The sequence below is a fragment of the Calonectris borealis genome, chromosome 16 (genome assembly GCF_964195595.1).
Source record: "Calonectris borealis chromosome 16, bCalBor7.hap1.2, whole genome shotgun sequence".
Lineage (NCBI taxonomy): Eukaryota > Metazoa > Chordata > Aves > Procellariiformes > Procellariidae > Calonectris > Calonectris borealis.
In genome coordinates this window covers 17,082,828-17,095,877 of record NC_134327.1, presented here as the reverse complement: position 1 = coordinate 17,095,877, position 13,050 = coordinate 17,082,828, and the positions used below count along the sequence as shown (strand labels likewise).

General features: G+C 54.0%; 1 protein-coding gene across 3 annotated transcripts in view; it reads right to left on the bottom strand.

Moving 5' to 3' along the window:
• The window catches only part of PRKCB (protein kinase C beta), a 131,602-nt gene that overhangs the window by 66,874 nt on the left and 51,678 nt on the right, over window positions 1–13,050 (bottom strand). For all 3 annotated transcript variants that reach the window (XM_075165591.1, XM_075165592.1, XM_075165590.1), the window contains one exon: window positions 12,227–12,309. In XM_075165591.1, the coding sequence (XP_075021692.1) occupies window positions 12,227–12,309 (83 nt within the window). The remainder of the gene's footprint in view (window positions 1–12,226; window positions 12,310–13,050) is intronic.

Sequence of the window (13,050 nt, the reverse complement as noted above, 5' to 3'; positions counted from 1 at the left end):
TTTTGGGCTAGAAGAGGAGGTGGGGGGAATCTGCCCCCGCAGAAGCTCCGGGCAGGCAGACGGCAGCTGCGGCTCGAGCCGGGCAGCCGACGGCACGCACGGCGCTGCAGGCAGGGTCCCACCGAGCACTGCGGCCCGAAGCGCACGCGGACTGTGATAAACACACACAGCTTTTGAAGAGGCTTACAGGGTTAGTCAGATCCTTCCACTGGGCATGTGGTAAGCCCTTGAAAACTCACCTGCTTGATTTTATAACCTGAGCTCTGTTTGTACAGCAGCTCAGGACCATCTCCGTAAGCAGCTTTGCCTGTACAACACGGAGCTCTTTAATCGGCGTGAACCAACTCCCTGCGTCTCCCAGGGAGCGGCCCTGGCAGCCGAATGCCTGCGGGCACGGGGACAGTGCCCACAAGCCCACCGCACACGCGCAGGAAGGGCTTGGGCTACTCCCTGCAGGTGAGGCCCCCAAGAAAATGAAAAGCTTTCTTCTGCCACCGTCCCAGGAGAAAGGAGGTCTGTGGCCGGCCAGCGGGACACTGACCCACGCATCCTGCAGAGCCCGCGGGCGCAGCGCCCACCCCGCCCACGCTGCAGAGGAGGGCAGCCCCGGGGACGCGCGGGCATCGGCCTCCGCCGCTGACCCTCCGGGGGGGCCCGGGGGCAGCTCTAGCAGGAGCCACGTGCAGTCAAACCCCAGAGTGTGACACGGGGAGGAATCGCCCCCGAGTGCTCCAGTTTCTGTCTTCCCTTCTAGAAACAGATATTCCTGTTTAGGCAAATGAAAGCTTTAGTCATTCATAAAAGACACAAGCTTAATGCAAAACGAGACAATTTCCACTTCAGGCACAGGATTTTAAATTCCCACTGGCAGTTCAAAAAAAGCCAGAGCTAGAAGAGAAAAGCATGCACTGAGCGGGGCTGCGGCGGCAGGAGCGTGCTGGCACGGGAACGGCCGCAGGTTTCCAAACCGCTCCCTCAGCATCCCAGCCCCGCGAGCAGGGACCCTCGGCTGGGGGGAGCCGGATCCCTCACGGGGGCATTTCAGGCTTCCCCTTCTGCTCCCACCCCGAGGGGCTGCTTTGGAGAGAGCCGGCACCCGGAGGGCCAGAGCCCAAAGGGTGTGAGGGTGATGGAGCACCGGGCGTGGGGAAGGCAGAGCCGTTTCTCCAGCTGCCGGGGCGTGGGGGCCCGTTTCACCTTGACCCGTGCTTTAGAAGGTGCCAGAAACTGGAAATCCTGGGTATCATTTTTGAACAAGGCTGAAGTCGTTTTACAAAGAGACTATTTTTGTACCACAGGGACAGGGATGACGAGATCACTGCGTATGCAGATGCTGAGAGACTTAAAACAAGAATGGTTAAAAAGTAGTTTGCCAAGAAAAGAAAAGGCGCTGCTCCTCCATCCTACCAGAGCCGTCCCTGAAGAACAGGGCAGAAAAAGCTTTCTCTGGAGCAGAACTGAAAAACGCCATTAGGAGTGTTTTACTGCACCGAGAGGCTCTGACCTTTCCAATCAGCGCTGCCGCAGATCTGCCATCCTCCGAGCGGAGGGATGTGTGCGTGTCCTGAGGATGTGAGCCCAGACGAGGGAGTCAGAACGTGAGCCAGGGAAGGAGAGGAGCAGCTGCTGACCTTGCACTGGTACCCTGCAAGCACTGGCCCATCAGAGGTGGCCAGCTTCTGCTTCTTAACTTGCCAGCAGGTTCCTGGTCTGAAACAAGCCAGTGCGATATGGCATCCCTGACTTACTGCATCCCTGACTTACTGCATCCCTGACTTACTGCATCCCTGACTTGCAGAGCAAACCTCGCAGCCCCTGGCTTCCCCCAGAACCACACACCTCTAGCTGCTCCTAGCCAAGCTGGCCCTGGCCAGCCTGCGGCTCTGCGGGCCAGGGCTGACAGCAGCCCGAGCTCTCCTGCTCTCCCAGGAACACAAGAAATTTGATTCATAAGTCAGGAATCAACTCGTGGCCTTCCAGGCACTCTGAGCGCAGCCCAGCCGGACCCTTATTCCAGCTCAGCAATCACCTGTGCCCTTCCTGGGGGTCATACCCACCACCGAGCTGGCTGCATCGAGGTAAAGTACGCGTTCCCGCTGAACCTGATGGAGACGCTGCTGCAGGAGCCACCGCTTACCAATTACTGCAGGCAGGCAGCTGGTGGCATTGATCAGACTGACAATTTATTCACTGCTGCTAGCAGTCAGGAATCCGCTTGCCCTTTTGCGGCAGTCTGTCGGGGTGGCACTGGCAGAGGCTCGCCAGGCAGCGGCGAGCCAAGGCGTGAGAGCAGAGCGGCAGGGCAGCACAGCACGGCCTGGCAAGCAAGGGCGTTTTGCTTCAGCTATTTCTCATGCAAAGCCCGTGTCCTGGCAAGGGCAGCAGCCCTCTGTCGTACCCAGAGTTGCAAACACCACGCTGGATGCCATCTGGGCTTTTATTTACTTCTGCACTAAATTCAGCTTTGCCTGGCTCAGAGGGAGCGCAGGCATCGCCGCTCGCTGGGGCAGGGAGGGGGAGGAGAGGGAGGACCAGCCCCTTCCTCAGGCCCAGCAACCTGAGCCGTAAAACATTTTTAAAACACGTCCAGCTCACTTGGGTTCATCCCTAAATTAAGTCCTATATGGAGGGCACTTGGGTTTCTTCTGCGGGCCCCAGCTCCCATCGCTCTCCTGGAGCACTGCACCGCTTGTCCTTCAGCAGAGTCCGGCCGCCCCGCTCTGCCCGGGGAAGCGGGCAGCCCAGACCTACGCCCATGGGGCTGATGCTATTTTAATCCTTCGTACTGTCAAAATTTCCTGGACTCTACAGAACAGCCACACAGGCTGGTTCAAAATTATGCACGCCTGCTTTCCCCACCCCATTGCAGAGAAAGCTTTAAATTATTTTCTGAAGAAGAATTAACACAGTTCATGTGAAGACACTATTTTAAAGTGAATTTCATAGCAATTTAAGCAGCATGATAGCAGAGCAAATACAACACAGCCACAGCTTACCGTCTGCGCCTAATGAAACCCAGGCAGCGGACGTAAAACCAAAATCCTTGCATTTTGTTCCTGCATTTCCCCTGGGGAAAATCCCTCCCCCCCCCCGGTACGTGAGGAACAACTTGCAGCAGAGAGACAGAAGTGGCCTAACAGCGACTCTAGAGGTGACCCTGGAGAGAGAAGCCTGTCGTTCCCTCCAGGGAAACAGGGGTTTGTAAGAGGCTGGGTCAGGGAGGTGAATGAGACAGCTCCGGGCAGCAGGCTCTTATTGCGCAAGTTCTTACTGAAGCAGGAGGTGGTGGGGAAGATGAAAGGAAGACACCTGTGGCCACCAGAGACGGGGACTCCCTGCTTTCCTGTCCTGTTTGGGACCCGCAGCTGGGAGCTGCTGCCCTGGGGATGCACCTCCTGCACCTTCCCACCTGCTTGCACAGGGCTGGAAAAACGCCTTTGGTGAGAAATAGCTCGAAGTCCCACCAAAAACCACGGAAGGGAGTTAAGGAACAAGTGAACAAGAGTGATGAGTCTTTGTTTCAATGAAAAGAGCCATGATAAACCATAGAGACTCCACTGAAAGAAGGTTACAGACAAGAGAAAAACATGGGTCCTGTTCAAGACGGCAAAGGTTTGGGCTACCTTTCCTATCAGTACTGTGACTCTGTGGAAGCCTGCTTCAGCATGCCACATTTTAAAGATGATTGACACTGCTGCACCAGTAAGTGATACCAAAACTATGTTTCTACCATTTACAGTATTACAGCCAGAGAAAACCTTGCACAGCGCAGGGCCCGAGGGCACGGCAGCGCAGGCGGCGGGATGCAGGCAGCTCCTTGCCCGGACCTTGGCTGTGGAAGGGCAAGCGGTCCCCGAGCACGGCCAGCAACACGCCAGCAGCTGACATGTCTGCGGGCACCAGCATCGCGGCTTGGGCTGCTGCCATGTCAAACATGCGGCTGCAGGTAAAACCTGCCCTTGACAGCTTCCCTTGACAGCTTCCAGCAAGTTAATCCATTTTTATTGACAAAAGATCTCATCTGCTAGTCAGACAACTGCAGAGGGACATGGATGACAGTTATTCTTCTCTTGCTGCTGCCAACACTGAATAAAATACACCCTCTTACCAAGCAGCCAAAAAAAAAGCCAAACTCAGCTTTTTTCCCTGAGCAGCATTTAGAAATATTTGTTATCTTTCACATGCCTTGAGAGTCATTTTATTACGAGCCCCCATGAGAAGGGGGCTCTCACAGCGCTTTCCCTGCACCCTGCAGCCTCCGGGTTGCCTGAAACAGGACAGAGACCCCCTGAAACACCTCTGCCTGCAGGACACTTCGTTTCTAGACCCCCTCACTGGTGCCACCCGGGTGGGCACGGGCTGCACCACCCACCTCATCGCCCTCCGATAGCTACGCCCTGCACAAACCCAGCCCAGACCCAGCCACCAGGTCTGCGGAGCCGCAGGCAGGGCACGGACCCCACCACCCTCTGCAATCCCCTCCTCTAACCAGAGGGTCTGCAATCTCAACAGGCGTAACGAGACACACACCCCCGAGAAAACGAGAGAAGAGCTCTTCAGTTACAGGGCTGAAGACGTGCAGGCTGGCAGCAGAAAGCGCCGGGCTCCGGCGGAGCCAGGGAAGCACCAGAAGGTGCTGGGAGGGAGCAAGGCAGATACATCTTCATCCCACGGGAACCGTCACCGGCTGCCTGCGCCGGCAGGAGCAGCGAGCATGTGCCCTCGCGCAAGGGGCAGATGGCATACCAGGAGCGCCGGAGAAGTTAATTAGCAAGACAAAAGAAAGCAGCAAGTTGCAGCAAGGCTGTGAAGATCTGCTTACGCACCAGACCCGGGGCATCCCAGAGGTATGCGAGATGCGAGGAGAGATCCGGGTCCTGCTCTCTCAGGCAGGACCTGGGCAAGAGGGTGCTTGGTGCCTTCAGGAAGGTCCTGCTCAGCAGGCACATCTGGAGGAAGGGGAGGCAGCTGCGCATCCACCTGCACCCTCGGGCGGGCAGAGACTGCTGATAACCCAGGACGCTATCCTCCCCGCAGCAGGCGTCCCTTCCCACCGGAGATAAACCCAGAAAGGAGAAACTTGAAGAAACTGCTAATTTTCAGGTAGTACAAATAGCATCTTCATTAGTTCTGCTGTTGAAGTCTCATTGCTAATTATTGCCAGCCCATGTTTGCCCAAACGCTCTAGAGAATAAACCAAACTGGGGAAGGTGGAGTGACCCTCTCTGCACCCTGCTATAAGTGTCGGCTTGGGATCTGGTGATGCTGTGCGTGAAGGGTAACGACCACGTACTGATGCTGCGAAGACAGCTTCTGACTGTAATTTAAACACCTGTATGACCCACACCCTGTGAAGTTTCTCTCTTCTTCTAGAAGAGTGGCAGCAATACTTCTGTCAGTACAAACACTCAACTCTGGAGCTTTTCGAGAAAGGAGGGGCCCGAGGCAAAGATGAAATGATTCTGCCTCCAGCAAACAAAGCGTGGAAAGACCAAAGGTGCCGTGGTGATAGCATTACCGAAGTCCTCTCCTAAAGCTGCAAATGGCTGAAAAATTAAATGAAAAATCAAAGTGAAGCTACATTGGCCTGTTACTTTCCTAGAGCAACTCTGATATTTATTAATGCATCCTGATTAGATGACCTTTAACAGGATAATGCAAAGAAGGTCATTTTAATGATTATTTTGTCTACAATTTAAATAATTATGCATTCTACTAATAGCTCCGAGTATAATTAGGTTTGCCAACTGCATTACATTACACATGCCTGACTTCAGCTCCTGAAGACCTTGCCATATTTCAGAAAACTTCAGCTTGAGCGGTCGTGCTAGCTCTGCCTCCTGCGAACAGGAGAGCACAGGAGTGTCAGAGCTTGTAATGAAAAATCGCAGGGTTTAGCAGTGGCATTGGTGGGTTTGGGCTGGCCAAACTCTCCAGAACAGCTCAGCGGTTTTGACTTCGGGGATGCAGGGGAGCGACCACAACCCGACAGCACATCAATGTGAAAGCTTCGGTGAAGCTCCGACCTTCCGGAGGAACGCACGCCCACGCAGCCGCGGGAGCCCAGCCCAGCGCGGCGGCGCAGGGAGAGCGAGCAGCCCTCCTCGCCGGCGCTTCCGAGCTCCGCACAGCACACATTCGGACCAAGTTAGAGAAGTAAGTGGTAAAAACGCCGTTGCGCTCAGCTAGCCAGTACTGTGTAACAGCCGCTGTCCTCAGCAATGCCGTGCCCAAAGCACAGACCTATCACATCTTCAGCCATCAAAAAAAACCAACCCTGCCATGACTTAAGAGCAATCTAGCATGAAGGCAGCCCCGGTGTCTTCAGTACCAGCATTTATAGCTACAGCTTCATTCTCTATTGCAAGAAGCAATTAATTTTTTTTTTTTTACTTAGAGGCCCTATCACCGCTGTATAATTAGTCCTCCTCTCCTAGATGGAAGATTCCTACTCGGTAGGCTTTGCAAGGTCAAACACACGCTCTCGCTCTCCTCAAGGAGGTTCAAACACAACCAGATCAAACAGAAAACTGCTCCAAAGTAGGACTAGTCAACGGTAACAGAGAGAGACTTTGACATTTTACTGCTCTCCAGTTATTTTGTTATACTCTGAAAAGTGTAAAATGTCAGCCTGCCCCCAGGGTTTTCTGCCTGATACATGCACAAGCCACCATCCCATAAAGCTCAACTTCAAACAGAAGAGTTTTATTTAAGTAACTAGTATTACTCAGGTGTTTAAAACTAAGCATGCATATATACCATAAGCACTCCACAGGATGTTTCTCTCCTTGATTTTCAAGTAACTATGAAGTACTACAAGATACAGAGATGAAGGAGCAAAGTTAGAATTTTTTTTTTTTTAAATATCTTTTTTTCCCCTGGGCTCCATGACTAGCATACTAGAATGGAGCAGCTCTGGGGATGAAAACCAGCAGCCAGCTGGCGTTAAAAGCTCCAGCCCAGGCTGGGACCTGGCTGGAACTGCAGCATCGCTCGTTTGCAGCCCCAGCCAGAGCAGCCTCTTCCAGCCGCCGCTGTGCACGGCACCTGCAGATGCCGAGGACGGGGATGCCATCTCACTGAACGAATCTCTTCCCTCTCCAGCTCCGCAAAATCACGTGGCCCACTGTAAGGATGAACACACTGCAAGGTTTAAACAAATGCAATAAATTAAACTCATTCTTTCTGCAAGATTTCATTGGATATTAGTATCTGTGAAAGGAAAGACATTTACCAGATTGCTGCACCGACTGAAAAAATGCATAGCTATAATCGTTACAACCTAGATGCTACTAGTGTTTGACATAATTATAGGTCGCTCTGGATTCATGCCGTGGTTATTAGCAACAACAGAGCAGAGGAAAACTCGAGCTTTGCATCAGTTCAAGACAAAGCCCCTGTCCTCGGTTCATTCCCGGAGTAGACAAGACATTGCTGTTTGCTGAAGTAGTTTTCCGACTCCTGATTCAAAGCTCCTTAAGGATTATATTGCTGTAAGAAGCTTGATTGCCAGTGCAGAAGGAACAAAGTTTGCCCTGCACGCACCCCCCAGCTACACCCCAGCTGGCAGTTGGGCAGGGTACAAACCGGAGGGGCTCCCACAGGGCTTTGCTAAACGGCAAAAAAATCTGGCTACAAAAGGGCCATTTTTGCACCCTGCTTTAAGTCCCAAGCATCTGCATTCCTCTCTTGGTTTTCAAAAACAATGTATTAAAAATTAATTGACACCAACTGGGCAGCCTTTACCTGTCTGCTGGATGAGCCACAATGGCAGCTCTCCCCCAGCAATAATAGCAAGCAATAGAGAACTCGATCAGGGGCCTTTACGCATGCCCCGGTATCAAGTGGCGCCTCTCAAAATGTGACAACTCAGATTTAATTTAGACCTTTCCCTTCTCAGGCAGAGGCTGCCCACAGAAACCTACAGCCGGCCGGGGGAGACAGGCGCGGGAGAGATCTGCTGCTCAGGGGCCAAGGGGCTGTGCTCGGGGAGCGGGACCAGGCTGTCCGAGGGCTCCGCGCTGCTCCTCGCTTGCCCCAGCTTGGACAGGGCTGGTGGGGAGAAAAAGAAAAGCATTGCATCCCCCTTCGGCCACAGCTCCATGCAGAACAGGCGAAGCATCTCCCCGGAACCTGCTGCGAGCTGCTATCCAGATGATGAGGAGGGATGAGAAAGCGGCGCCTGGGTGGGCAGGCTGCCCAACGCCTGAGCAAAGCTCCGGAGGTGGCATCTGGATCACAGCCGTCCCTGCTCTCCCATTGCCAACCTCATTTTCCTCGAGCAAGGTTAAGTGGTTTCAGCGTGTCCATCTCCCTCTGCCCTGACCGCCTTCGCTGGCACCTTTCTGCTGGTTTTGAACCGCACCAGGGAGGGTTTCCAGCTCTGCTGCCTGAGAGGCACCCGCAGCGCCCCGGAGCACCCACCCAGCCGCTCCCGGGGCTGCCACAAGCAGCTGTGGGGCCAGCAGCCCCCTCGCCCGCTGCCGTCACCCTCTCTGGGTGCCCGCAGCCACCCACCCCGCCGCCAGCCCAGCCCGGGGCAGGAGGCTGGGGGCTCTGCTCAGACAGCAGCTCCTTCTCTGTTACGTTGCACCTAAAGCAGCTTTATAAGTAAGATTTCACCTCTGCATGCACAAATATCTGAATACGTATCTAAACGTATATATTTTGGATATATGACATATACCTCTTGTAGCCTGAATCAGGTCTGCAGGGTCTAGACCCGCAAGTGGGTCTCGCTGCCATTTTCTTTACATTTTAGATGACAGAGAATAGAGAGAAATCACTGAGTGTCAGAGCTAAATCCACACGGCCAGAAGGAATCTCGCAGCGTGACATTACTTAGCAGCAAAGGTCATTGTAAAACCCCCAGCACCGCTGGTGCACGAGGGAGGGAGCCCGACACGCGCCTCGCGGCCCGGCAGGCACAGGGCAGGCAGCGCGGTGGCAGGGGCTCTGCCACGTTACCCACACCCTGAGCGCTGGCACGGTGCAGAGGGACCTGGGCACGCGCATGCAAGCTTCTGCTTGCCTGGGTGGCCAAACTCAACTCTAAAGAGGGCAGAAAGTAGATCACCTTCTACCACCCTTACCTCGTTTCCCCATGCCTTCTCCAGCTCTCCTCGCTCTGCTACAGCAGGCGCCCACTGCAGAGCAGCAGCAGAGGCAGTGAGTGAAAGCACCCAGGAAAAAACAGAGGCATGAAGGCGAGCGGTGCAAAGCCATCGCTTCCCTCTCATGCAACTCTACCCCCCTGAGTGACCCGCTGGGACAAATGCCATGCGGGCACACCGTGTGTACACACATGCATGCTCACACACAGACCTTACCACGGCTCCTCTGCATGCATCCTGACTATGCCCCGTTGGCACAGGCCCAAAGCGTCCAGAGATGGAGACAGAGGGATGCTTTTATCCCAGTCAAGCCCCGTCCCAGGAGCAGAGCGATGGAGCCCTGTCCTTGACCGCCTTTGCCTCACTCCCTGCAAGCAACGCACCGAGCAGGCAGCAGCTCCTGCCCACGCCTCCGCTGGAAGACCCTGCTTGCTCCAGGCACAGCAAAGACCTCGGGACCTTGTGTCCTGCAGCCCGACACCAGTGCCACCCTGCCACCCCTGCCTCGGGTTTGCTGCACCACCAGAAAAAGGGCCGTCGGTGCCGCAGCTGCTTCCACAGAGGCTGTGCTGGCTGGAGCAGGTTCATAAAGACATGTTACGGACTAACAGTCTGCAGGACCAGAGTATTCGTGGATGCATTAGTCTCTCTTGGGCTGGCATCTCTACTGCATCTCCTTTTCTCCTCCGCTAACTAATTTTTAAGGTTCAATAGCCACCAATACACCGCAATTAGCAGTAGTCCCTATGGAGAAGAAAGCCTTCAGTGAGGAAAGCGACAGTCATATGCAAAGTGCCCAGGGTGGGGGTTAAAAAAACCCACATAATATCTTGACTAATTGTCTGGTGGGAAGTGGAAATAAAACTGGGCTTATCAAACTGTGCACAAGCCCAAGTGTGAAAGCAGCCTTTTTCGGGGCTGCTCCGGCAGCACCCCCAGCAGCCACACGGGCAGCACAAGGCAGCAGGACCCAGGCTGCTGCGGCACCGACCTGCGCGAGCTGGAAGACACCTACCTGTCTCAGCCTGTGGGAGACAGCCAAAAGCTTCATTATCAGCTCGTTACAATTAACACTCTGCCAGGCATCCTCTCCGGAGGTGGAGGAGCACTGTCAAGCAGGCTTCAGCACGCTGGAGGCATCACGTTGTGCAGCCGGGGCTGGGGGGCTGCACGCGCACGTGCCCCAAGAAATCCGACATCAGGGGCTCAGGGTCGAAACAGGGTTTTGCACAGGCAGGTCCCTCGATCCGCCACAAGCTGGACTTCGGGATAAAGTCACCTCTTTGCTAGAGCCAGAGCAGTGACCAGGTTCAAGGGCAATTCTGGGGACGTGGGGGGTGTCAGGTACCATCCCACCCCGTCCCCCTGCCCAGGGTCCCCGGCAGCTCTGCAGTGGAGCTGCCCAGTGGTTCTTCGGGACCAAAGCCCCGCCAGATTTCTCAGATCCAACCCAGAAACGCCCCAAACCCAGCACGCTCCTACAGCAGGAGAAACCAGACAAAAAGGGAAGCCAGCAAGCCAGGCCGCTGGTTTGGCCGGAAAAGAAACGCAGTTTTGGTGAAGGATCCCGGACCACCGTGACCCACGCTCAGCCCTTCCCCTCCACGACCCCCCACAGCCTCTCCTGCAGCATCGCCCCAGGAGCACGGGCAGCCCCTGCCCCCAGCTCCCTGCCCAAGGCTGGACCCGAAAGGGCTGACCCCCAGCTCTGCCCCGTTCGGAGCCGTCACGGCCCCTCCCTGCCAGCATCGCCCCCGTCCCCGAAAGCTCCCGTTTATCACAATCACGGCACACAGCCCCGTTTCGGGCAGGGCGACTGACAACGTGTGCTCAGCCTCCACCTTCAGCTGCCTGTTACACTGCCTGCTCCCACTGGTTCTATTTTTAAAGGTGAGAGTTGTGGTGCACTGTCGTTTCCCCAATTCGATCTCTCCTCTCCTAGCAGTTCCCCAAATTAGCTAGTTTCCACAGTAAAACACAAAAACTGCCAGACAGACCTCAAAGGCGCTGGCAGAACCGCGCCGAGGAGCCTAAGCCAGCTCCGCTCCGCTGCTCCAGCTCTCCCACTCGCCCCCGAAAGCCCGGGGATTCACCAGGAAATTAAGTCCTTGTGAAAATAAGGATGGGGTCTTAGTCAGTGGGCATTCGGGTGGTTTTCTGGTTTTTAAAGACCAGCGTTGTTTTCCAAAAGTCACACCGAAAGTGGTATTTCCCAGCAATTTTGTTGTCCTTGATGATGCTGCCCAGTCAGTTCTGTGTTTTCTGAGGGAGTAGGAGCAAACGCAGCAACACTGACCATGCAAATCACAAGCATAAAATGTGCCTGTGGGCGTTTTTCTTCCTTGAGAAGACCAAACATATATATTGGTTTAATTAAACCTGTAAGGTGAAAACAGACTTGAAAAAACTGTGCCTACTTTTAGCAAGAAGCCGCCGGGGCGAGGAGCAGGGATGCTGCAGGCGAGCGGCCGAGAGCCCCGAGCCCAGGTAATGCCGAACCACCACGGAGCAACACGGGACCGACACTGAAATAACGACGCGGGGCAGTGATGCCTTCGAAAGAAGTAATGAGCTGAGGGGGAACAAGGACGGGCACATTCCCCGGGGCTGACTCTAGTCTAGCAACACGGTAGGCATCTGTTAAACAACAGCTAATTCTTCCAGGTATTTCACTTGTGACAAAAGGAATTGATCAAGACGTTGAACCAAGCCCTGAGAAAAGAGAGAGTCGTCTTCAGCTCAGGGCATGCTGGCCAAAGTCTTAAAGCACCCTTAAATGCATATTAATTAACCCCAAACCTAAAACCTCGATTCAGGTGGCAGACCCTGGAAAAGTCATTTTACCGATGGGGAAACTGAGGCTGCGGCTCAAGGGACAAAAGGGAGACGGGGCAAGGCTGCAAACTCAGCACTGGTTTTAAGTGTCTCAAAAATATATGAGAGCCCACACAACTACGAATAACAATGAATTAGAGATGCCCGTGAAATAACGGCACAGACGTGTCATCAGCCAAGAAAACTGGAGGAACACCTTCTTCGAATCGCTGTGAAACAGAGGGATCCACACGACCCCGCGCTGTGCCGTCGCTCGAGGCCTGGGAGCAGGTACTTACGTCCGAGGCAGGGCCTTTATCAGCACCGGGGCAGGAGAAGGTAACGAATTCATGGCACCGCTTGTGCACGACGAAGCAGCAAACTGCAAAGAGAAGACAGCGACAGCGTCAGGCGTACGTTAAGGCATTTGCACCACGTGAACCCAGAGCTTAAAAAATAAAAAGCTGTTATGTCTGATTTATGAGAGGAGACATCCAGAACTCTAAGCAGGTTTCTTTAAGTAAACCGTGGCAGATTTTTAAACCTTATTGAGTATCGTCAACTGGACCAGGCATTTCAGTAAAACTAAGCAGAAGCAAAATGTTGAACCAACGTCAAAGGAGGGCTGGGAACCCTTCTGTTGCTTTGAGCTCGTTGTCACTTGCTGCACACGCTCTGAGGTCACCGCCGTGCATAAAAAGAGGGAGAGTCTGGCATTTGCAGGTATCTGAGCTGAAAAGTGCATGTGTCCAAAAATGGAAGATTGTACCAACGGGAACAGGTGGGCAATTTTCCACCCACAGCTCTGCTTTTCTTCAGCAACTCCACAGCCCCCATTTGCCAGACCAGAAGACACGCACGTCTTCCTCTCCTCACGCACACATGTCGATGACAAAGTCATCCTTCTGGGAACAGCGCAGGAAAATTAATCCCAACATGCCGTTACCCAGACTTTCAAGCATAAGTATCCAGAGCTAAAGCCACATCCCTCAAACCACCAAACCCTTATAGCACATGCTGATCTGAAGCTGCCAGCAGTATTTTTACAGTTTGTGCAATCAAAGCGCTGTACTTAAAGGTTAATTTTTTCCCTAAATGCCAAATGAGCACCTTACTTTCAAGC